The following is a 20090-nucleotide window of genomic DNA, read 5'->3' as shown; positions in this document are numbered from 1 at the left end:
CTTGTCTTGGACCCGTCCCTTCGTGGGAGATGGGTCTATTGCCTCTGCAGAGGGCTGGCCCCTGTGGCTGCTGGCCTACTCTCTGCATGGATGCTGACATGTCTCTGGAGTGCTGGGCTTAGGCTGCCAGCCCCAGCTGTGCAGTCGCTGACAAGCTGTGGCATGGCCACCGTCTGGTTTTACAGGTTGCAGTCAAATAGAAGAGCTGTGCGTCCCGTCACTAATCCCTTGTAGCACCTGTACTGTGTGTAAAGAGCCACTAAACCTTCTTGCTAACCTTGCTGTCCTGCCCTCCTAGCTCCTGTGTGCATACTGTTTCAGGCCATGCCACTGCTAGGACTTGGTGTATGACCTGTACCAGGATCCACTTGTCTCCCCCAAACCCCAGGCTCACTGTTCTCACAGCATCCCGCCGTGTCCTTCCATTGTAACTCTGACAGGTAACTGATTAGGCTGCACCTCTCCTTGCTGCTCAGTGCCACTTGGTAGAAGCTGATGCTGTAGTTCACGTGCTTTTGAACAGTTTGATGAGTTTTATAGTAACGCTTTGGTTTGATATTAGTTTATCCACCTGCCCTGCCCCATCTGCTCCACCTTCTCTGTTTGTGATTCAGATGCAGACATCAAGAGGAATCCAGACTCCAGCAGGAAGTCCTTTCTCTCCTCAGAGTCCATGTACGTCTTCATCTCATGGAGAGACATCTTGGTACCAAGTTCCCCTTCCTGCCCAACTCTGCTCTTCCATGTGCATCAGCTCTGTTTTGCACTGGAGTGGACATCCTTCCCTCCCTCCCTCCCTCCCTTCACTTAGCAGTGGGGCACTGGGTCCTAGTCTCAAATTTGGGAAGCAGCACCTGGGATGATCAGGATAGTCACATGAGTTTGGTATGATATGGACTGGTGTCAGGAGAGACACCCATACTTCCCAGTAGGTAAGAGGCTGGGGAGAGAATCTGGACAACCTGGAGCACCTGGACTGGCTGCTCACTTGCTGCTGGCTCTGAGCCTCCGATGCTTCCCCACTGAGCTGGGATGGCCTGTGGGACTACATGGTGCTGCCACCTTCTCCTCAGCCCCAGTGCAGTGCTGTGACCCAGAGGTGGAAGCGCTGACACACGGCGATGCTCACAAACCCTCTGTGCAGTGCAGCAGCAGCTTCAGCGTGAAGTGCCCAGTCCTTTTCCAGCACTGGCCTGGGGTGGAGAGGTGGGGGCTGTGGGGAGGTGAGTCACAACGTGTTCTAAGCACAGCTGCTGTGTTAATGCGCTGAAAGCAAACCCCCTCGGGGATGCAGAGACCCCTCTGCTCACTGGGTGAGATAGAAAGCTGTGTCTGTGCTTAGCAGCCTCTTCTGTAGGGTTGTACTGGGGGAGCAGTTACTTCTGGCTTGTACAGACACTGGCTCTCACTTTGCAGCTTCTCCTGCAAACAGGCACAGGTTTTAAGTACGGGATTTTGCTTGCCTTTCTAAACAGTTGTGCCATTAGCCAGCTTTGCTTGGGGGCAGCTGCAAAGACAGAAATCAGTCATGTATATTAATTTTAAACCTGCGTAGCAGTGCAGAAATAAAGTACCAGAGTTGAAGAGAACATCTTCAGCTTGAGCTGGGGCCAGCATCAGGGGTTGTGAGGAGGGCACAGGTGTGAGAGCTGCTACTAACAACTCCTTGTTCTGTCTAGATCCCACTCTTTCCTCAGTTCCAACTCAGCAGAGGCTGTGGCCATGGGCTTGCTGAAGCAGTTTGAGGGCATGCAGCTCCCGGCTGCCTCTGAATTGGAGTGGCTGGTCCCTGAGCACGACGCCCCACAGAAGGTAGGGGTGTGAGTCCTCAGTCAAGGATTGCACCCAAACCCCTGGCTTCAGCCACCTGCCAAAGCGCTTTGCTAGTCCCCGTGATCCTTTTGTGGAGCTGGAGGAGCGGTTTTGTCTGGGCTCTGGAGATGGGTGCCGCTGAGTGGGGCTCTGCCACCACAACCTCCTGCAGTGGAGTGCCCGTCCCTGGGGACGTCCCTTCTCCAGCCCCAATTCTGCTGGAGCAGCAGCTTCATGCCTGTTGCAGGTTTCTGGCAAGCCTGCTGGGTGCATTGCCTTTGCGGTACCACGCAGGGATCTGACCCTCTTGCCTGCCATTCCCAGCTCCTGCCCATCCCTGACTCTCTGCCCATCTCTCCCGACGATGGAGAACACGCTGACATTTACAAGCTGAGGATTCGAGTGCGTGGAAACCTGGAGTGGGCCCCACCACGACCACAGATTATCTTCAATGTTCACCCAGCCCCAACGTAAGGACTTGCATGGCCAAAGGCTCTCTGGGGACCTGCCCTTTCCAACCCTTTTCCACCAACACAAAGGATGATTATCCTCTCCTTCCCACTTGACTGCCAATGCTCCCCTGATTTGAGCCTTGTAAATTGAGAGTGTTCACCACTGGTAGCTGGTGCTATGAGATGGAGCCAGTCTGCAGTGAGTTCCTTTGGTGTGCACCAGGGCACACCAGGGCTTTTCCCCTTGGATTTGTTGTGCACACCTAAGTGGCAAAGCATGTGGCCATCTCTGCCATCCAGACTGGTCCTGTAGTGCCAGGTGCTGTCAGGGCTGGACTCATGCATGTTGCCTTCTGTCTCTGAGCAGGAGGAAGGTGGCCATGGCTAAGCAGAATTACCGGTGTGCAGGCTGTGGCATTCGAACTGATCCTGGTAAGTGCTGGGACCCTGAGCCCTGGTTGGAGAGGGAGGAAGAACCTGTGAACAAGTGGGAAGGTGCAGTGGGTGGGTGGTGGCGGAGCTCAGCACAGGGTCACAGGGGAGGTAGTACGCTGCCTTTGCCAGCTCTGCCTGCACACGCGTGTGCATCGCCCGCAGAGGAGCCTTCTCCAGGTTGTCACAGGGCTGGTAGAAGCAAAGAGCAGCCAGCCTATCCTTAGGAGGGCATTTCAGATGTTGACTCTTCTAAGGCAAAGTCATCTGTTGGGGTCTTAAAGCTCCCAGCAGGTTTTGCTGTGTGTACAGCTGCAGAGCTCTTTGACCAGCTGTCTTTCCTGAATGTGTAGGTAGATGTGGCTGCACGAGACTGGACTGTGGTCCCAAATGCTTTTGCAGTCAGCAGGGGTGCTTGCAGACCCCAGCAACTCTGGGGCTGGAGGAGGTACCAGCAAGGCAGACGGCCTTGATTTTTGGAAATGTTGAGGAATGTTGGGAGTCCGTGTCTTGGCTGACCTCTCTTGTCTGCTTGGGTTTGGCCAGATTACATCAAGCGACTGCGCTACTGTGAGTACCTGGGGAAGTATTTTTGCCAGTGCTGCCACGAGAACGCACAGACGGTCATCCCCAGCCGCATCCTGCGCAAGTGGGACTTCAGCAAGTACTACGTGAGCAACTTCTCTAAAGACCTGCTGAGCAAGATCTGGAGTGACCCGCTCTTCAATGTGCAGGATATCAATCCTGCCCTGTACCGGAAAGTGAAGTCTCTTAACCAAGTGTGGGTAAGACCCTTTCCATGCCGTCCTGAGTGTGGTTTGGGTGAGGTAGGTGGCTGCCAATTGTAAACCATATTCCAGGGAAGCTGGGGAGAAGCAGGTATTTCAGTTTTTGAGGCTTAAAACCTCAGCACTATGGGTTTCCATCCACCTCCTGTTCTTCAGCCAGTAACGCAGGAATTTCAAAAGGAATTTCTGCCTGGTGTCCAGCTGGGCTTTACTGTGTTTCCTGGAGCAGTGGTTGCGCCTGCTTTGCCCTGCATGGTGTAAACACTTCAGAAGCAGGGGAGCAGCAGCTGAGAAGCAGCAGTGGTTTCACCAGCGTAGGAAACTGGGCAGAGCTGCTTGCCCAAGGAACATGTTCTGTTTATTGATTCTTGTGTTCCCCCTTCCTCTCCAGCTGCTGCGAATCCAGCTTTTCCACATGAAGAACATGTTTAAGACGTGCCGGCTAGCTAAAGAGTGAGTCCTGGGCTGTGAGATGAAGCCGTTTCATTGTCCTGGTTCTGTCCCATGACAATTTGGGATATGTGCAGCCTGTGCAATGAGCAACAGGGGGGGAGGGGAGTGGAGGAGGGGGGAAAGCAGAAGCAGTGGAGAGAAGGGAGTTCAATGGAGTCGCCTTCCTCTGAGCTCTGGTTTCTCTGTCCTTGCAGCCTCCTAGATGCTTTCGATGCAGTACCTGGCCACTTGACAGAGGATTTGCACCTCTACTCGCTGAGCGACCTCAGTGCCACAAAGAAAGGGGACTTGGTGCCTCGACTGACGGAGCTCCTGAAGGCAGGCAGCCTGCACGTTGAGAAGTGCATGGTAAGACCTCCCTCGCCTGCCTCCTGCATGGCTCCACACGCTTGGGGAGCAGGCTTTGCTGCAAAGATAACTGATGGGGAGGCCTTTGACATGCAGGGAAGCCATCATATTAACTGATTCAATGCTAGTTGTTCTTGCCTGCTCCACAGAGCTCCTACGTAGCACGTATGGCCATTCCCTCACCCCTGACACGTGTTGATTCTGTCTTGCTGTGCTCCGTGCTGGGGAAGGGCTGTTCTGCATGGTTAGAGCAGGGCTCTGTCCTGCTGCCCTGCCCTGCTTGCTGGGGAAATGAGGAGCGTTTAGCTGCTTGTTCCTCACCTTTTCTCCTTCCAGCTGTGCCAAGCCAAGGGCTTCATCTGCGAGTTCTGCCAGAATGAGGGCGACATCATCTTCCCCTTTGAGCTCAACAAGTGCAAGACATGTGAAGGTGAGATGCTGAGGAGAAACAGGTAGGGGACAGACCCTGGGGCCATGAAGGTCAGCTTCCAGTTTCAGTGGCATTTGTGCTAGCAAGAGTTACAGAGCCAGAGCCAGCCAGACCAGAGTGCCTCTGTGCATGGCCTGTCTCTGCATCATGTTATCACAGCAGCAGATCAGCATTTTAACAGTGTTTGGCCAGAGCTGCTGGCACGGTGGAGCATGTAGGTCCCTTCCTGACCATGCTGTGTGCTGTCTGCCCCAGCAGCTGCGGGCAGTCGGGTTGTGACCACAGCAAGTGGGTGTCTGGGAGCCCTGGCTTCCCTTCTGCTGTGGTTACAGGGCAGGCTGCAGCCTGCACGCATGTCCCCTGTCCCTGCTTGGATGGCTGGAGCTGACCTTGTAGAGCAGAGGGAGCCTGAAGGCTTTGTCCCTGTGCCCTTCCTGCCTGCCAGGACATCCCTGGGCCCCTTCAGGAGTCATCCTTGATAACGCCCAGTACTAATGGCCAAGCAGAGCTTGTCCCTGCAGCTTGAGACTAGCCTCTGAAGTAGCTTGAAAAGGTTCCTGACAACAGGCAAGCTTTGGCGTGGCAGGTGCAGTGCCAGAGAAAACTTGGGGCAGTGACTCCACTGTTTCCTTGGAGAATCAGGGAAGTTTGGGGAGGGACCTTGTGTGGAGCAGGAAACCTTGCACCTGTGTTCCCAAAGGCTTTGCAAGCCAGTGCAGGGACCCTGACTTGTTGCTGCTTCCAGAACAGTGCTGGACCCTCACTTCTGGTGCTTGTTCTGCCATGGCTTTGGTTTGAAATGTCCTCCTGGACAAGCCTGGAGCAGCCCTGCCCAGGGTGCAGGGCATCAGGCAGTCTGTGTCAGCCTTTGGCAGCCCTCAGCAATGTTCTTCCCTGCAGAGTGCAAAGCCTGCTACCACAAATCCTGCTTCAAATCCACGCGCTGTCCCCGTTGTGAGCGGCTTCAAGCCCGGAGAGAGCTGCTGGCCAAGCAGAGCATGGAGTCTTACATCTCAGACTACGAAGATGAGCTGGAGCAGCCGGAGACGGTGGCAGCCACATGAGCAAGTTGCAGTGGAGGAGCAGATTGTGGGTTTATTTACATGCATGGCCTTTGTCACCAGAAACTGAGCCACATGGACTGGAGATGAGGAGGACTATCAGGAGGCCTGGAGCGCTGTCTTGAAGGGATCTGCTTTTTCCCCATGCGGTAGTGCTGGGCTGGGGAAGGGGTGTCTTCCATCGCCCAGGTCTGCTCCAGGTACTACTCACGCTCTCCAATGCCTTTGCTTGGGGAAAGGTGGCTGCTCCTGCCTGTCCTGCAGGCAAAACAGGAGCCTTTTCCAAGCATTTGTTCATGCTGGACCAGGCAGGGCTGTGCTGCCTGTCCCCATGCCCTGCTTCCTGGCAGGGTCCCCTGTGGGGTCAGTACTTTCTGCTCATCAGCTGTATACTAGGAAGCTCTGCCCACATCTGCTCCTTGGAGGGGGGAGTCAGCTCTCTGAGTCCTCCGATCCCCTGTCCTGCTGCTGAGGGTTGTGTGCGTGGAAGGTGGGTGGGGGTTTGGGGTTGGTTGTGCATTTAACAGCTCCTTTTCTCACATCTGCCTTGGGACACTGCCAGAGAGCAGTTGCTCTCACTCCAGGATCAAAGCAGAGGAGGTGGCAGTGGTGAAAATGCCAGATTTCTGCCTCACTTCTCCATGCTGTCTGTGCTGAGCTGCTTTCCCTGCCCTCCACCCGCAGCCTGTGCTGCAGAGGCGCGTTGCCCCTGCTGCAGCTGCACAAGGACTGGTGTTGCTGGGGTTTTGGTGGAGGCAGATCCCCACAGCTAGGGGATGCAGTAAGCGAGGCTTCCAACCCTCTTCCTCCTTATGCTGCCGGTCTGCCTTCCTGGGGGGCACATGTGCTCCTCTGAGGGTGACATGGGACCTCACTCTGGTGGCACCGCAACCTGACTTCTGTGCAGCTGCCTTCTGCCCAAGACCCGTTGGGATGCGGGTGAAGAGCCAGCCCTCTGGCCACATCCCCCGAGCCTCTGTCTGTTTGTTCTTTTAGGTTGGGTTTTTGTTTTTTAATCTGCTGGATTTGGTTTTATTTTTTTTACGCAGTTGTTTGTATTTTTAACTGTGTTCCCGCCCACCCCCAGGGAGGTGCTGCTTGAAATGCCTCTTTAAGGGATATGCGATCTGCTTGGGACTCACTGGTATAAAACCCCCAGGGCTGTCCTGCTCCTGGCTGCTCACCCCTGGATGGAGCTGGCATTTGCAGGGTGTCTGCTCGCCCAGTGGATCTCCCACTGGCCCTGGGAGAGGGGTCCCTGAGCCAGGCAAAGCCTCGCGGCAGGGTGGCCAGGCAGCCTGCTTGCAGTGGGGGTGCCTGGGCTAGAGGGGCTTGGCACTGGGGTGCTCCAAAGGGTTGGTCCCTTGCTGACGCAGAGCTGCCTGCCACAACCAACGGCTCTGCGGGTCGGACCCAGCGGTACCAGGTGAGCTCTGCGCTCTGCAGCTGGCAGTCAGCCAAGGAGGTGCCTCTGCATCGCAGGGGGATACTTTAGCCCATGGCACAGGTGAGTGTCCTGCACCACTTTAGCATGGGTGGGATGTGGGGTGGCAGTGGGGTGTTTGGACGGACAGTGTGGCTTGTGTACGTGCAAGAAGTGTGTCGAGGGTCTGGGCAGCAATACACTGGCAGAAGGCATCTAGGGGCACTGGCTCTTTCAGCACGTACCCTGGCTTGGGGCTGGGATGTGACCCCTCGTAGGCTGTCCCTGGTGGGGTGGCAGGACTGGGGAGGGGGCCAGAGGCTGGGACCAGGAGAGGTGGCCGTGGGGCCCGGCTGGGGAGGGTGGCTGCAAGCCTCGCTGCTGGGGGCCAGGCTGCTGGCTGGCAGCATCTCTCCCATGTTTGCAGCATCCTGACAAAGCCAGGTCTAGCCCAGGAAAGGGCGCTCGGCTCCCTACTTGCTCCCTTGGGTTTTTTTGCTGCCTCTTGTCCTGCTTCCGCTTATTTTCCCCAGGGGAGCAGCTGTTCTGCTCACTCGCTGTCTCTGCAAGCCCTGGGGCTGCCAGACACCGCAGACACTCTCGTGCCTGTCCCCAACCCCAAGCCAAGCCCTCCTGCTGCTGCCCTGAGTTGGCACCCCCTTCCCTGGAGCCACCTCAGCATCACACCTCCATCCACCCTGTTTTGTTTGAAGCACTTTAATGTCATGGGACAGCAGCTTAGTGGCTGCCTGCATCCCTTTCTAGAAGCACTGAGTACGTTTAGAGAAGAGGGAAGGGTTATTTGTGGTTTCCACCCTCTGCCGTGGACTTTATCTGGCAGCAGCAAGACTTGCAAACCTGGTGGAGGTCTCCAGGGCAGGGTTGTGCCCAGCAGTGCCACTGCTGCCCAGCACTGACCACTACGAGTGACACTGGAACTGGCCAAGGCGGTGAGCTCTTTGTAAGGGAGAGCGAGGGGCTGCCCCGGCTGTCAGCTGGGGACTATTGCACAGCATAGCAACAAAAATGCCGTCCCTAATAAACTAAGTTAATAAGGGGCCTGGTTGGCTTGTGGCATCATTTCAGGTGGGGTAATCGTGTGTATCCCCCACCTTGGGGTCAATGCTGCAGGGGCTGTTGGCCCTTGGGGCAGGGGGGAAGCAGGATGCACTAACTGATGGCAGTGGGCAGTGGGGGGACAGCTTGCGCAAGTGGTGATGCATCACCAGGTGTCACTGGGAGCGGGTTGTTGTCACCACCCCTTGACTAATCCCTCTGGTTTGGGGCCTCCCCCTGCAAACTGCCCATGGGGCTCGGGCAGGAGGTACAAGCCACTGAGTAAGGGGCTCCCTGTAAAGTCTGTCTTTGCTGCTGGCAGGGGCCCAGGGGCATGGCCTTGGCTGCCCCGTCCCTGCTGGCATCCCTGTCCTACACAGCCCGGCTCTCCCCTTGCAGAAGCTCATGCGTCGCTCCATAAACACCACAGACACAGGAGATAAAACTGTAAACTTTAAAACAACTGTTGAAGGATGCATGTGTGAGCACAGCACAGCATGGAGCGAAGCAGGGCTTCCCTCCGGGCAGCATGGCATAGGGACCCAGCTTTTGGGGGGGCTTTTCCGCAGAAAACCCCTGCTGAGCCTAAATCTAAGTTGCACTTCACAGCAGCAACAGCAACTTGAGCTTACTCCCGAGCATGGTGGCTGTGGAGGAGGTTTCTGGCAGGCATGGGCACGCTGAGGATGGGCTCTCACAGCTGTTAAGGAAGCCGTGGCAGCAGGCAGGCCCTGCACAGTCCTGTGGGGCTCCAGCAGCTGCCCCAGTGCGGCAGCTCGAGTAGGGGGTGATGGCAGAGAAAAGACCTACAGAACGCTGGGACTTGCTGTTACAGCGAGCCTGGCAGCAGCACCTGGGGCAACGCCTGGCCAGCACGTAAAGTGCGAGCTGGCATCTTTGCAGGGGCATGTCTGCCTCTAGCACAGAGGGACATGAGCAATCTCAAGGCACACTGTCCATCACTGGGAGCATGTGTGGGGGGCGTAGCGACGCTCAAACTGGCCCACGTCGAACTTGCGCTTGCAGCCAGCGTAGTTCATGTAGCGAATCTTCCCAAAGATGGCCCGCTCTGCCCAGCCCTGGTCGTGTATGCCACAGATGGACCAGAGGCAGCCTGGTGGGCATGGGGACAGAGTGTCAGCTCTCCCTCTTGCTCAGAGGCATCCAGAGAGCAGGTGAGATGTGGGTGCAAAGCAGGATGGGCTGGAGCATGGGCTGGGTTGTCTGCAGAGAGCCCTCACCCCCCAGCACCATGGCCATGACCATCAGAGATCAGACACCCCACCCCCTGTGCCCATCCCGCAACTTGCCTACGTATCCATTGGGATCCCTCCCGTCCAGTTCATAGCGGTCATTGAGGTAGATGGCAAACTGAAGGGCCTCCTCGGGGGAGCGGGTCCACTCCAGGATCTTCTTGGCCCAGTACATCCGCAGGAAGCCATGCATCTTGCCCTCCCGGACCATCTGGAGCTGGGGGAAAGGGACAGCCGCAGGGGTCAGTCCATGCCAGCTCGCCTCTGCCCCTCGGGAAAAGGCTCAGTGTGTTGTGGGAGAGATGCCGGGCACTACCTGAGCAGCATTCCAGAGGGGATCATGTGTGGCCCCCTGCTCCAGCTCCTGCAGCTTGTAGAGGAAAGGCCTCTTGTCTTTGGCATGGAGCTTCAGGGTGGTTTGCGCCCAGTCGTAGGCACCTGCGAGCAAGATGATGATGAGCAATGCTGAGCAACCCACTTCTGCAGGGTCATGAAGAAGGGATGGAGAACTGGGCTGCTGAGGGCACCATACCCTGGAGGCACCAGCCTTGAAAAGGGCATGTGCCAGCTCCTGTCCTACCTCTAGAAGGTATAGAATGATGGCACATTAGTGCCCCCACAGCCCCTCCCCTAGCAGAAAAGGGATTGCCAAGTTGGAGTGACCTGCTGGGTACCCGCCCAGCCCCCAGCATTGGCCACCCGACCTGAGATGCTACCTTGCACGCTGTCGTAGTTCTCATTGTAGTAGCAAAAGTTTTCAGCCAGCTCCCGCCGCACCACAGCCTCCTCCACAAATGCATCCACTGACTCCTTGTACTTGTCCCGATGCTTCTGCACCTCCAGGATCGCTCGTTGGGTGGAAACCTGGCCTGGGGACGTGGAGAGGGAGCAAGTTAGGCTGCAGGTCCAAGCCACCGAGTAAGTCAGGCTGCTTGGTCCTGCTGAAGAGTGGGAAGCCTGGGATGCTCACCAAAGTGGAACCATGGGGACAGGTTGCTGAGCGCTGCCTTGTTGGGGTCGTTCCGGTGGGAGCTGAAGGATTTCAGCCGCTCTGTGATGAAGGACTGCAGTACAGCCAGCCCTGCAGTTGTGCCAGGGGTTGCCCACTCCACCTCCTTCACGGTGCGGTCCACCTGCAAGCTGGAATAACAGGCCTCCCAAGCGATGGGCTGGGTGGCAACCAAGCAGCATGAGTATGTCTGCAGATGCTTTTCAGCCCAGGGCTGCTCTGAGTGGGGACATCTAGGGGACAAAAGGACCAGCAAGTCCCCAGCTCATACCAGCCTTCTTTTCCTAACCATCCTTGCATGGCAGGGATGTGAGAACTGAATGAACAAGGTGGGAACATCCCTTCCCTAGGTCATCCCCATCTCCACGGCACCTGTGCATGACCTTAGGCAGGTCACTGTCCCGATCCCCTGCCATCCCCTCCCAGGATCATGAAGCAGCTGTGAAGCTCTTTGGGACTGGCCATGAGTGAGTGTGGAGCTGTCTCTTGCTGGTACCTCTGCCGGGCAGGAGGGGGGATATGGGTGACGAATAACAGGGGGGAACTCGGTGAGGAACTCGGTGAGCTGAGCATGGATCTTGCCCCGGATGGTCCTGGCGCTGTACTCCTGCTTGGGGGAGGTGACCCAGCAGGGCACAATGTTGTGGGCATCAACCTGGCAAGCAAAGATGCAGAGGAGGGTGTGAGCAGGATAAGCAAATGGTACCAAATACATGAAACAATTACTCCCTGCTCAGGTCACTGCAGCACACCTCTGCAGGCACGAAATGCAGGAGACAAGTTTCTCCCACATCTTACTAGCCGGAGTTTTCCCTTTCCAGAGTGTGGGCACCCACCTGCGCAAACGGCACATCCTCCGGCAAACGCTCCCTGACGTCCTCCACCCACTGCCGGGAGAGGCGGAGGGGGCAGAAGTCTGTCACCAGCCCACCCACGCCGTGCTCCACCACAAACACGGGCAGCACGTCCTTGGCGTAGCCCAGCAGCAAGTGGAAGGGGATGTTCAGCTCTGCACACTCCTGCAGCAAGGGGCAAAGGGCTATGCAATGGTTCATGCCTCTGCAGACCCCATCCCACCACCATCTGCTGAAGGGATGGGATTCTGCCCCCCTCCTTCCCCAGGAGCCCTGTCCCACTCCCAGTGTGGACATCCCTGCAGTGGCTGTACCTCGGCCACCTCCTGCAGGCCCCTCAGCATGAAACCGTAGTGACGGATGGTGGCATCCAGGAATTTGGGCACCAGGCAGAAGCAGACGTGCAGAGGCAGCTCCTGTTTGAGGGCCAGGCGCTGGGCATAGAGGAAAGCCCAGTTATCTGCGGAGAAAGGACATGGGACAGTGTTCGGGGATGTTTGCTGAGGGGATGGAGACACGGTTTCCCAAGAGGAATCCCCTCCAGTCCCCCCGCTGAGGGGGGACCAGCTGCAAGGCCCCCTGTGGGAAGCAACCAAGGCTTTTGCCACCCATGGGAGCTCCACACAAACCCAGCTGGTTTGTACCTTGCAGCCGCTGGTCCCGGGACATCCAGTAAAGGATGCACCGAGCATTCTCCTTCAGGTCTGAGCCCTGCGAGACGAGGCGAACACGCTTCTTGTTGTACTTGAACTCTCTCACGGACGGGGCCGCCCTCCGCCTGGCCTCCTGCACGGCCTCCTCTTCCTCCTTCCTCCTCCGAGACACGCCTGGCAGCTCCGTGCCCTCGGCCTTTCGCTTCCTTTGCCCCCGCGGCATCCTTAGGCTTGCCCGGGCCAGCACCCGGAGCAGCGTGGTTGCCTGCGGCCACTGAGAGGGGAAACGGGACCAGGTCGTTCCCGGTGCCTTGCCCATCCCGGTTCCCGCTGCTCCCCCAGAGCCCGGGGGATGCCGGTGCCCTGGTCCCGCTCCCAGTGCCCTGCCTATCCCGGTACCCGGGGATGCCGGTCCCCACCCCGGTCCCCCATCCCTACCTGGTGACCACGCGGCCCTCCGGGTGTTACACAAGCCGGGGGCGAGGCTAAAGGGCGTGGTCTTTGGAGAAGGGGCGTGGCGTCAGGACCTGGCACCGCCCACACACACAGCGGGGCCGATGCTGCGCCGACGTCGCCGGCGCGCCCCTGGGCGCGCCGGGGACATCAGCGCAGCACCGGCCCCCGGGAAGGGGGTGGCAGTGCCCGCCGGTGCCTCCCCTCCCTGCCCCCGGGAACAAGGAAGCGGCTCCGGTCACCTTCAGCCGTCACTCGGCAGCGTAGTTCCTTGCTGGCACCATCCCCTCACCCTGCGTCCCCGGGTGCAGGGTCCTGTCTCCAGGCGCGGAGTAGGGGTGCTGCCTCTGGATATGGCCGGGCAGAGAGGAGAGCTGCTCCTGCCCCTGCTGCTGCTGCTGAGCCTTGCTGTGCCGGATCTCACGCTGGGTAAGGGCTGAGCTGGATGCAGTGCTGTCTGTGGAGCTGGCGCTGAGTGGGGAGCATCGTTCCCCAGGGTGGTGGGTGACCCCGTGGTGGCTTCACCCACAGAGGTGAGACACTGTGGGTGCTCTTTACTCTCTGACATCTCAGCCCTATCCCAGCGAGCAAACAGGGCTGTGCTTTGCAACGCAGGAGCGACAAGCTTGCCTTGATTTCTTTTGCCTCTCACGTGTGTCTCTGTCCGGGCAGAGAAGACCATGCTCCCAGCTGGAACCCTGTACTGCATACTGGTCCCTCTTGGGCTCATTGCCTTTGCTATGACCTGCCCAGCAACGCCAAACAGCCCTGCCCAGATGACAGCATCACCAGAATGTCATGGGCCTGCAAAACTGCAAATGCCGTCCTTATGTTTGCACTCAACACAAAGCAAGAGCAGTGTTGAGTTGAGCACAAGGAATAAACCTGAGGCTTGTACCTCTTGGAAGCCTTAAGCCACAAATGTAGGTCCCCTCCTGTGTACCTCAGCCCACTGCAGAGCCTTCGTGGGTTGCAGCACGTCTCTAACAACTTGCCCTGAGCTGCAAGCTGGGCTTTGTTCCTCTGTGGGGCTGGTTCCCCCATTGCCATTATTTACACCCGGCGCTATCAGTTCCTGACTATCTGCAGCAGAGGGGTTTGTGTAAACTGCTGCTGCTGCAGTTCCCGCCTGTCTCACGGTCACCAGTTCCTGCACGGCTCTTCCCGTCGGACGGGTTTGTCTGACTTCCTCCAGGGATCGGTGAAGGTGGTGGGGGACTGGGTCTCAGCACTGGTGCCTACAGGAGTTTCTGCCCTGAGACCAGGGATGCCCATGGCTTGTTCCCGCTTTGTCAGGCTGGAGGGTTTACCTTGCTGCCTTGCTGACGATCACGTTATGGTTCAGGACACCCGTGGGCTTGTTCCATGCAGGATGGTGCATCCCCACTCCTGATAATCCATGGCTGACGCATAGCTTGGGGAGCTCATGGTGGTGGTGATGCTGCACCATGCCCAGCACAGCCACAGTCTCAGGCCTTCACCACCAGCCTTGTGTGCCTCACCCACCTGTTTGCAGGGACCACAACCACAGATGTGACACTCACCGCATCCCCGAATCTCCCCACCTCCTCAACACCCAGAGAGACCATGGCGCTGCTGCCCACCACCAACTCCACCACCACAGACACCACCCCTCCCTCCAGCCCTGAAGCCTCCACCCCAGAGGCACCGATGGACGCCCTCACCGCCAGCCCTGCTACGCCCGGGGGGAGCAGCCTGGCACCCTCCAGCACCAGCACCCCACAGGCGAGGGGCAGCAGAGCCCCCAGCCCTGCCGCCACTGTGGCGCAGCCTGACCCCACCCCAACAGAGCTGGGTCTCGCCCCCGGCACCCCAGCTCCAACCGCCGTGGCCATGACACCCAGCTGTGCTGAGGCCACCATCGTCCTGTCCGTGGGGAGCAGCGCGGCCCTGGCTGCCAGCTGGCCGGGGGGTGAAACAAGCCCGCTGCGCCCCGCCACCTCCGCTCCCCTCCCCTCCGCCTGGCTGGGCACCGGCACTGCCCACGGGCCAGCAGTGGCCACACCGCCCGGCAGCGCTTCCCCCGGGACCGGCAGCGCCGCTTCTCCCACCGCACCGACGCTGACACCGACAGCCACTTCGGCCGAGCCCTTGACGACCCCGCCAGACACCGGCCCCCCCCCCCGCCACCAGCACGGGGGGCCCCGGGAGCACCCCCGCCCCCAGCCAGCCGGCCAGGACCAGCCCGACGGCAGCCGGGACCCCCAGCGCCGCTGCGGGTGAGTGCAGCCCGGCCGCCGGCAGGCCAGGGGCAGGAGCAGGGTGACAAGTCCCCACGGGTGTCCCTGCTCCCGCCGCGCTCCCGGCTTCCCCGCCCCAGCCCGCGGCCCGGCCCCCAGCCCCAGCGTGCGGCGGCTGCCCCAGCCCCGGGCTCTGCGCCCGGCGGGGGGGTCCCGGGCCGCGGCGGGGCCCACGCAGGGCGGGGCTGGGGCGGGGAGGGGCGGGTCCGGGGCGGGGCTCCCGGGGGCGGGGCCTCGGGGGCCCTCGGCTGTGGGCGTGTACCCCAGGAGTGTGATTGTACCCCATCAGTGAGACTGCACCCCGGCAGTGTGACTGTACCCCATCCTGGCAGTGCTCCTTGTGGGGCACCTGTGTCCCAGCAGTGTGACTGTGTCCTGGTGGCTGTCCCAGGAGCATTTACCCTGGGGCTGCAGCTGTACCTTGGTGACAGCCCCCTCCGTGTCCCTGAACCGTGTAGGGAGAGTGTCCCTGGCTGTGCATGTGCTTCCGATGTCCCCGTACCCTGGTAGAGCAACTGTATCCTGACAGAGTACCTGTACCCTGGCCTAATGCCTACAGTGTGAGACACCCCAGCAGGGTTCCTGCACCCTGGTGACACCCTCAGTGCGCCTGTGCCGTGGCAGTGCCCTAGTGTACTTGCACAGCAGCAGGGTGGCTGTGCCCTGCATGCCTGTCTGCCTGCGGAGCGCCTGTGCCCTGGCCCAGTGCCTGCAGGCATCTCCGACTGGTCTTGTCCCTGACCCTGAGAAGAAGGAAGCGGCTCCAGCTGTCAGTGGTGTGCTTCAGCCGTGACATGCCGGGACACGGGGAAGTGATGCCTGTACAGACAGCCCAGGGGACAAACCCTCAGCCCGGAGCACGCCCTTCCTGAGCGTCGCCTGTTCTCGGCCAGTTCCTCACGCTCGCTCGGGCAGAGCGGGCTGTTGTGTCCCGAGGGCGTTGGTGGTGGGAGCCACCACCGAACATCACCCCTGTGGCGGGGCACAGGGACAGTCCCAGGCAGTCTGGCTACTTCCCTGGGCTTTTTTCCATGGCCGCCATCCCCTGAGCAGGCAGAGGACGGCAGGGTCCCCAGCTGCAAGGGACCCGGTCTGCTGCAGCGGTGGCCTGGGCAGCCTGCCCTGCCCAGTGCTCGTGGCTGCTCTGAGTCCAGCCACGCAGCTGATGCCTGCTTGGCATTGCACCCATCCCTGGGAGTGTCCGTGTTGGGTGGAATCCTCCGCTTCGCTGCCAACACCTGGGGAGTAAAAGGACCCACCTGGATGCTCTTCCTCTGGCGGGCAAAGGAGTCCCAGGAACCCCAGTGCTGGGCTGTGGGGAGCGCTCAGAGCAGTGCCTGCAGCGGGGGTATCGGCTCCCACCCACCCAGACATGGCCAGGCAGGGAGGGGGGCTGCTCTTGCCCCTGCTGCTGCTGAGCCTCGCCGTGCTGCACCTCACACTGGGTAAGGGCTGAGCGGGATGTGATGCTCTCCGTGGGGTGGGCAGCGGGTGGGGAGCATCGTTCCCCAGGGTGGTGGGGTGCTTTGCCCACAGCAGGCGCCTGTGGGGTCCAGGGGGTAAAACACTGTGGGTGCTGTTTGCTGTTTGCTAAAAGGGAAGCTGAGGTGGGCTTACAGCTGCTCCTTTGTGTGAGGATGAGACCCTTCAGTGCAGACACCTACCTGGGCATGGGCTGGGATCAGGCTTTTGTCCTTCCCCACACTGTTATTTAACTCGCTGCCGCCTGCAGCTGCTCAGGAAGAGAGAGGCTGCTGGGGGTTTTGGGAGTTTCTGGTGGGGCTGGCTGAAAGCAGACAGTGGCTCATGGCTCGGTTCCCCATCCCTATGTGAGCAAAGCCCCACATTCACCGGGCTTGTGCTGGGATCACCTGGGAATCCAGCCTGGCATCTCCAAGCCACCACCTCGCAGGCACCCCTTGACCGAGGCCTGGGCAGCCAGGCTGTTCAGTATGCCCTTTTGGAGGGGGTTAGAGATGCTTGGGCTTCCCCAGGGACAGCATGCTGCCCTGGCATGGGGTCTGTGAGGGCAGAGAGGATGCCCTTCTGCACCCTTCAACCCCCCTGCAGAGCCTTCGTGGGTTGCAGCACGTCTCTAACAACTTGCCCTGAGCTGCAAGCTGGGCTTTGTTCCTCTGTGGGGCTGGTTCCCCCATTGCCATTATTTACACCCGGCGCTATCAGTTCCTGACTATCTGCAGCAGAGGGGTTTGTGTAAACTGCTGCTGCTGCAGTTCCCGCCTGTCTCACGGTCACCAGTTCCTGCACGGCTCTTCCCGTCGGACGGGTTTGTCTGACTTCCTCCAGGGATCGGTGAAGGTGGTGGGGGACTGGGTCTCAGCACTGGTGCCTACAGGAGTTTCTGCCCTGAGACCAGGGATGCCCATGGCTTGTTCCCGCTTTGTCAGGCTGGAGGGTTTACCTTGCTGCCTTGCTGATGCCAATTCAGGGAATCCACAAGTTTGATCCCTGCAGGACGGTGAATCCCCACTCCCAGTGCTCCAGAGCTGATGCACACAGTTCTGAGTCCCTTGGGGAGCTTGTGGTGGTGATGCTGCACCATGCCCAGCACAGCCACGGTCTCAGCCTTTCACTGCCAGCCCTTGTGCACCTTGTTCTCCAACCTCTTTACAGGGACCACTGTCACGGATGTGACAGCAACCGTGTCCCTGACTCTCCCTACCTCCCTGACACCTATGGAGACCTCACCACTGCTGCCCACCACCGACTCCACCGCTGCAGCCACCCTCCCTCCCTCCAGCCCTGAAACAGGAGCCTCCACCCTGCAGAGATCCAGCACATCCCTGGGGACTGGCAGCACCTCACCTCCCACCATGCCTCCTCCCACTGGACCAGCACCGACAGCTGCTTCAGCCGAGCCCTTGACAACGCTGGCAGATACCATGGCCACCCCTGCTATCAGCACAGGGGTCCCTGGGAGCAACCCCACTCCCAGCCGACCAGCTGGGACCACATCCAGGAACACCCTTGACACCTCCAGCCAGACTGTGGGGCTGACCTCAGGTACCCTAACATTATCTGAGACTCCCAGCACAGCCACAGGTGGGTGCAGCTGTGGCACATCTGGAAGACAGGGGTGTGGTTAGGGTGGCAAATCTCCACAGGGATGCTGGGCATGTACTCGGGTAGCTTTGTGTAGTTGGTTTCATTTAGGATCCTGGGAGTAGGAGCATCCCGCACCTGTCTGCAGGCAGAGCTAACGTAATGCTGTTTTGCCCAGGCACAGAGACCTCTTCCCCCCCCACCAACTCAACCCAGATCCCAGAGGTTACACCCAGCACCCCTGCAGACCTGTCAGTGATGACATCCACCTGCCCCACTGCCACATCCAACACCAGTAAGTGCAGTGCCCTGTGGGCATCGTCACCACCCCAGAACTGGTGGCTTCGGGCTTCCAGGGGCCAGTGCAGGGGGTCCTGGAGCCCCACTGCTTTTGCGGTGCCCTCAATACGGAGGCACTGATGCTCTGTGGGATGTGTGGTTTGCTGTACAGGTGGGGAGGTGTTTTCCTGACAGTGTAGGGTGTCCATGACATGATTAACGTGGCAGGAGGTCACCTGTCTGTGACAGTGATCTGGGGAGAGATAGCTAGATCCTTTGATGCAGCCCAAGGTTCAAGGGCAATAACCACAGCCACATTTTTTGTCCCTAGGTGCATCACACCTCTTTCTGTCACTGCGTCTAATGGTCCCCCAGAACCTGGAGAACACCATGGTGCAGGAGCTGGTGTTGTCCAAGGTGAGGTGTGCCGGGAGGGGATGCCACTTTGCATCTGCCAGCCACGCTCCAGCCAGCAGGGGAGGGGGTCAGGCAGTGGGAGGGGAATGGCTGCGTATTGCATTGAATGTCACCCAGAGCCCTTTCAGGTGAAGGGAAGACCCTCCGCTGGCTGCTGTGGTCCAGGAGCAGGCCCCTCCTAGGTGGGGAGCAGGGGTAGGAGACCCCCTCCTGCACCATTTGACACCTGCCCTCTCCCCACAGCTCCGTGGGAACCTGCAGACAACATTCCCATGCGCCGGCCTGGCGGTGGAGTGGCGAGGGAAGAGGAGGACCTGACCACCGCTGCTCGCCCAGCTGGCACCTGCATGGACTTGCCAGCCTTCTGCTCCCAGCTCCCTGCTCCATGGTAGTGCAGCCCTTCAGTGTAACTGGTGCAGCTCCCCTTGAACCTGGGACCTCCCGTCCTTCCCTGCACATCCCCAGAGGATCCCCCAGTGCCCCCTCCCCCCGTAGGCTGGGGTGCCCCTGCCCCTTCCCACAGCCTTTCTAGAGCCTGAGCCCTCCCACCACCCTCCACCAGACTTGGCTTCTGTGGTGGACTCCCTCTCCGCCAAGCTTTGCCAGTGAGCTGGGCTTTTACAGTTGGGACTGAGCTGGCTCAGCCATGGAAGCCACGCTGGGGACCGACAGGTGAGAGAAAGGAGACCTGGAGCCCCCAGTATTGCTGTGCCCAGGGCACTTGGGGGCTTGGTGATGATGACCTCCAAGGATTTGCAACCTGGGGAGGCTGTGGTGCCTGAGGTCTTCAAGAGATGCTCCATGGCTGCTTCACATCCAGGGCAGGCCAAGATGGAGCCTGGGGTGGCTCTGGGAAGGAGGCAGGAGAGGAAAAGAGTCCCTCTTTCCCACCTGAGCCCCGTCCCAGGGCCAGCCAAGGTCCTGAGCCCTGCAGTGCGGAGGGCGAATGGACCCAGAGCCCAGCACACGGGCTCTCCCTGGCTTGCCCGCGGTATTGCTGACAGAGGAGCACACCCATGCCAGCACAGGCTGGGCAGTAAAAGGAAATTCCACGTTTTCCATGGCAAAGATGATGACTTCTTTTTTTCCAAGTTGCCTTCCCCAGTTTTCAGCTTCACTGTCTAGCAGAGGTACCAGCAAGGAAAACCAGCTGAGTCCCAAAAGCTTCACGGGGGAGAGACAGGCTCCAGGCTGTCCCCTCCTGGCAGGGGCTGCTGCAGAGGTTGCCGAGGATGGCTTGGCACCCTGAGAGGCTGGGGGTCCCCACTTTGGTGCTCTCTAACCCATGACACCCCATGGCTGCCAGGTCAGCTGTGTGCACCATCAGGCCGTGGAAATCCCGTGGGCTGTACTCCTTCCCTGTTTTTTTCCAGTCCCCAGCTAAGGAGTCGGCCGCAGCATCTGTCCTCCTGCAGCAAAGTCATTTATTAACTGATTAATTAGCCAGATAAAATCCAACTGAAGCAATTATTAGCCTAAGCAAGTCACCTCGCCGGGAGATTGAAAACTGAAATAACTAGCAGAATAGCTGTGTTGCTTGTCAGGGGTTGTTTTTGGCTGATCCCCGCTCCTCAGGGGCAGCCTGCGCCGCAC

At 59.3% G+C, this 20090-nt stretch overlaps 3 protein-coding genes across 13 annotated transcripts in view; 2 read left to right on the top strand and 1 right to left on the bottom strand.

Annotated features, from left to right (window-relative positions):
* Positions 1-8256, top strand: part of RUBCN (rubicon autophagy regulator) — a 32435-nt gene extending 24179 nt beyond the window's left edge. For all 8 annotated transcript variants that reach the window (XM_055724141.1, XM_055724136.1, XM_055724138.1 and 5 more), the window contains 9 exons: positions 615-675; positions 1680-1812; positions 2137-2282; positions 2632-2696; positions 3243-3481; positions 3876-3937; positions 4132-4285; positions 4622-4715; positions 5616-8256. In XM_055724141.1, the coding sequence (XP_055580116.1) occupies positions 615-675; positions 1680-1812; positions 2137-2282; positions 2632-2696; positions 3243-3481; positions 3876-3937; positions 4132-4285; positions 4622-4715; positions 5616-5779 (1118 nt within the window). In that variant the 3' untranslated portion in view covers positions 5780-8256. The remainder of the gene's footprint in view (positions 1-614; positions 676-1679; positions 1813-2136; positions 2283-2631; positions 2697-3242; positions 3482-3875; positions 3938-4131; positions 4286-4621; positions 4716-5615) is intronic.
* A 439-nt stretch (positions 8257-8695) lies between these two features.
* On the bottom strand, positions 8696-12844 carry LOC102058225 (deoxyribodipyrimidine photo-lyase-like). The gene is made up of 11 exons (XM_005443687.3): positions 12720-12844; positions 12463-12523; positions 12016-12298; positions 11686-11831; positions 11354-11536; positions 11014-11172; positions 10479-10677; positions 10225-10377; positions 9825-9946; positions 9566-9725; positions 8696-9369 (listed from the first exon to the last, which is right to left on the bottom strand). The coding sequence occupies exons 3-11, from the start codon at positions 12245-12247 to the stop codon at positions 9215-9217; spliced, it is 1509 nt and encodes a 502-aa protein (XP_005443744.1). The 5' UTR covers positions 12248-12298; positions 12463-12523; positions 12720-12844; the 3' UTR covers positions 8696-9214.
* On the top strand, positions 12769-20026 carry MUC7 (mucin 7, secreted). 4 transcript variants are annotated; one of them, XM_055724149.1, is made up of 6 exons: positions 12769-12906; positions 13994-14717; positions 17373-17801; positions 17980-18096; positions 18412-18497; positions 18741-20026. In XM_055724149.1, the coding sequence occupies exons 3-6, from the start codon at positions 17435-17437 to the stop codon at positions 18813-18815; spliced, it is 645 nt and encodes a 214-aa protein (XP_055580124.1). In that variant the 5' UTR covers positions 12769-12906; positions 13994-14717; positions 17373-17434; the 3' UTR covers positions 18816-20026. The 4 variants fall into 4 exon arrangements, 3 of the variants coding, with proteins under 3 accessions (XP_055580124.1, XP_027667646.1, XP_027667647.1); XR_008734548.1 differs by having other exon boundaries at positions 12775-12906; positions 17373-17762; XM_027811845.2 differs by lacking the exons at positions 12769-12906; positions 13994-14717 and adding an exon at positions 15008-16183.
* The last annotated feature ends 64 nt before the right edge of the window (positions 20027-20090 follow it).

This window comes from Falco cherrug, chromosome 11 (assembly GCF_023634085.1).
Source record: "Falco cherrug isolate bFalChe1 chromosome 11, bFalChe1.pri, whole genome shotgun sequence".
Taxonomy (NCBI): Eukaryota; Metazoa; Chordata; class Aves; order Falconiformes; family Falconidae; genus Falco; species Falco cherrug.
Note: the sequence above shows the minus strand (reverse complement) of the source record. Positions and strands in the feature narration are given on the sequence as shown.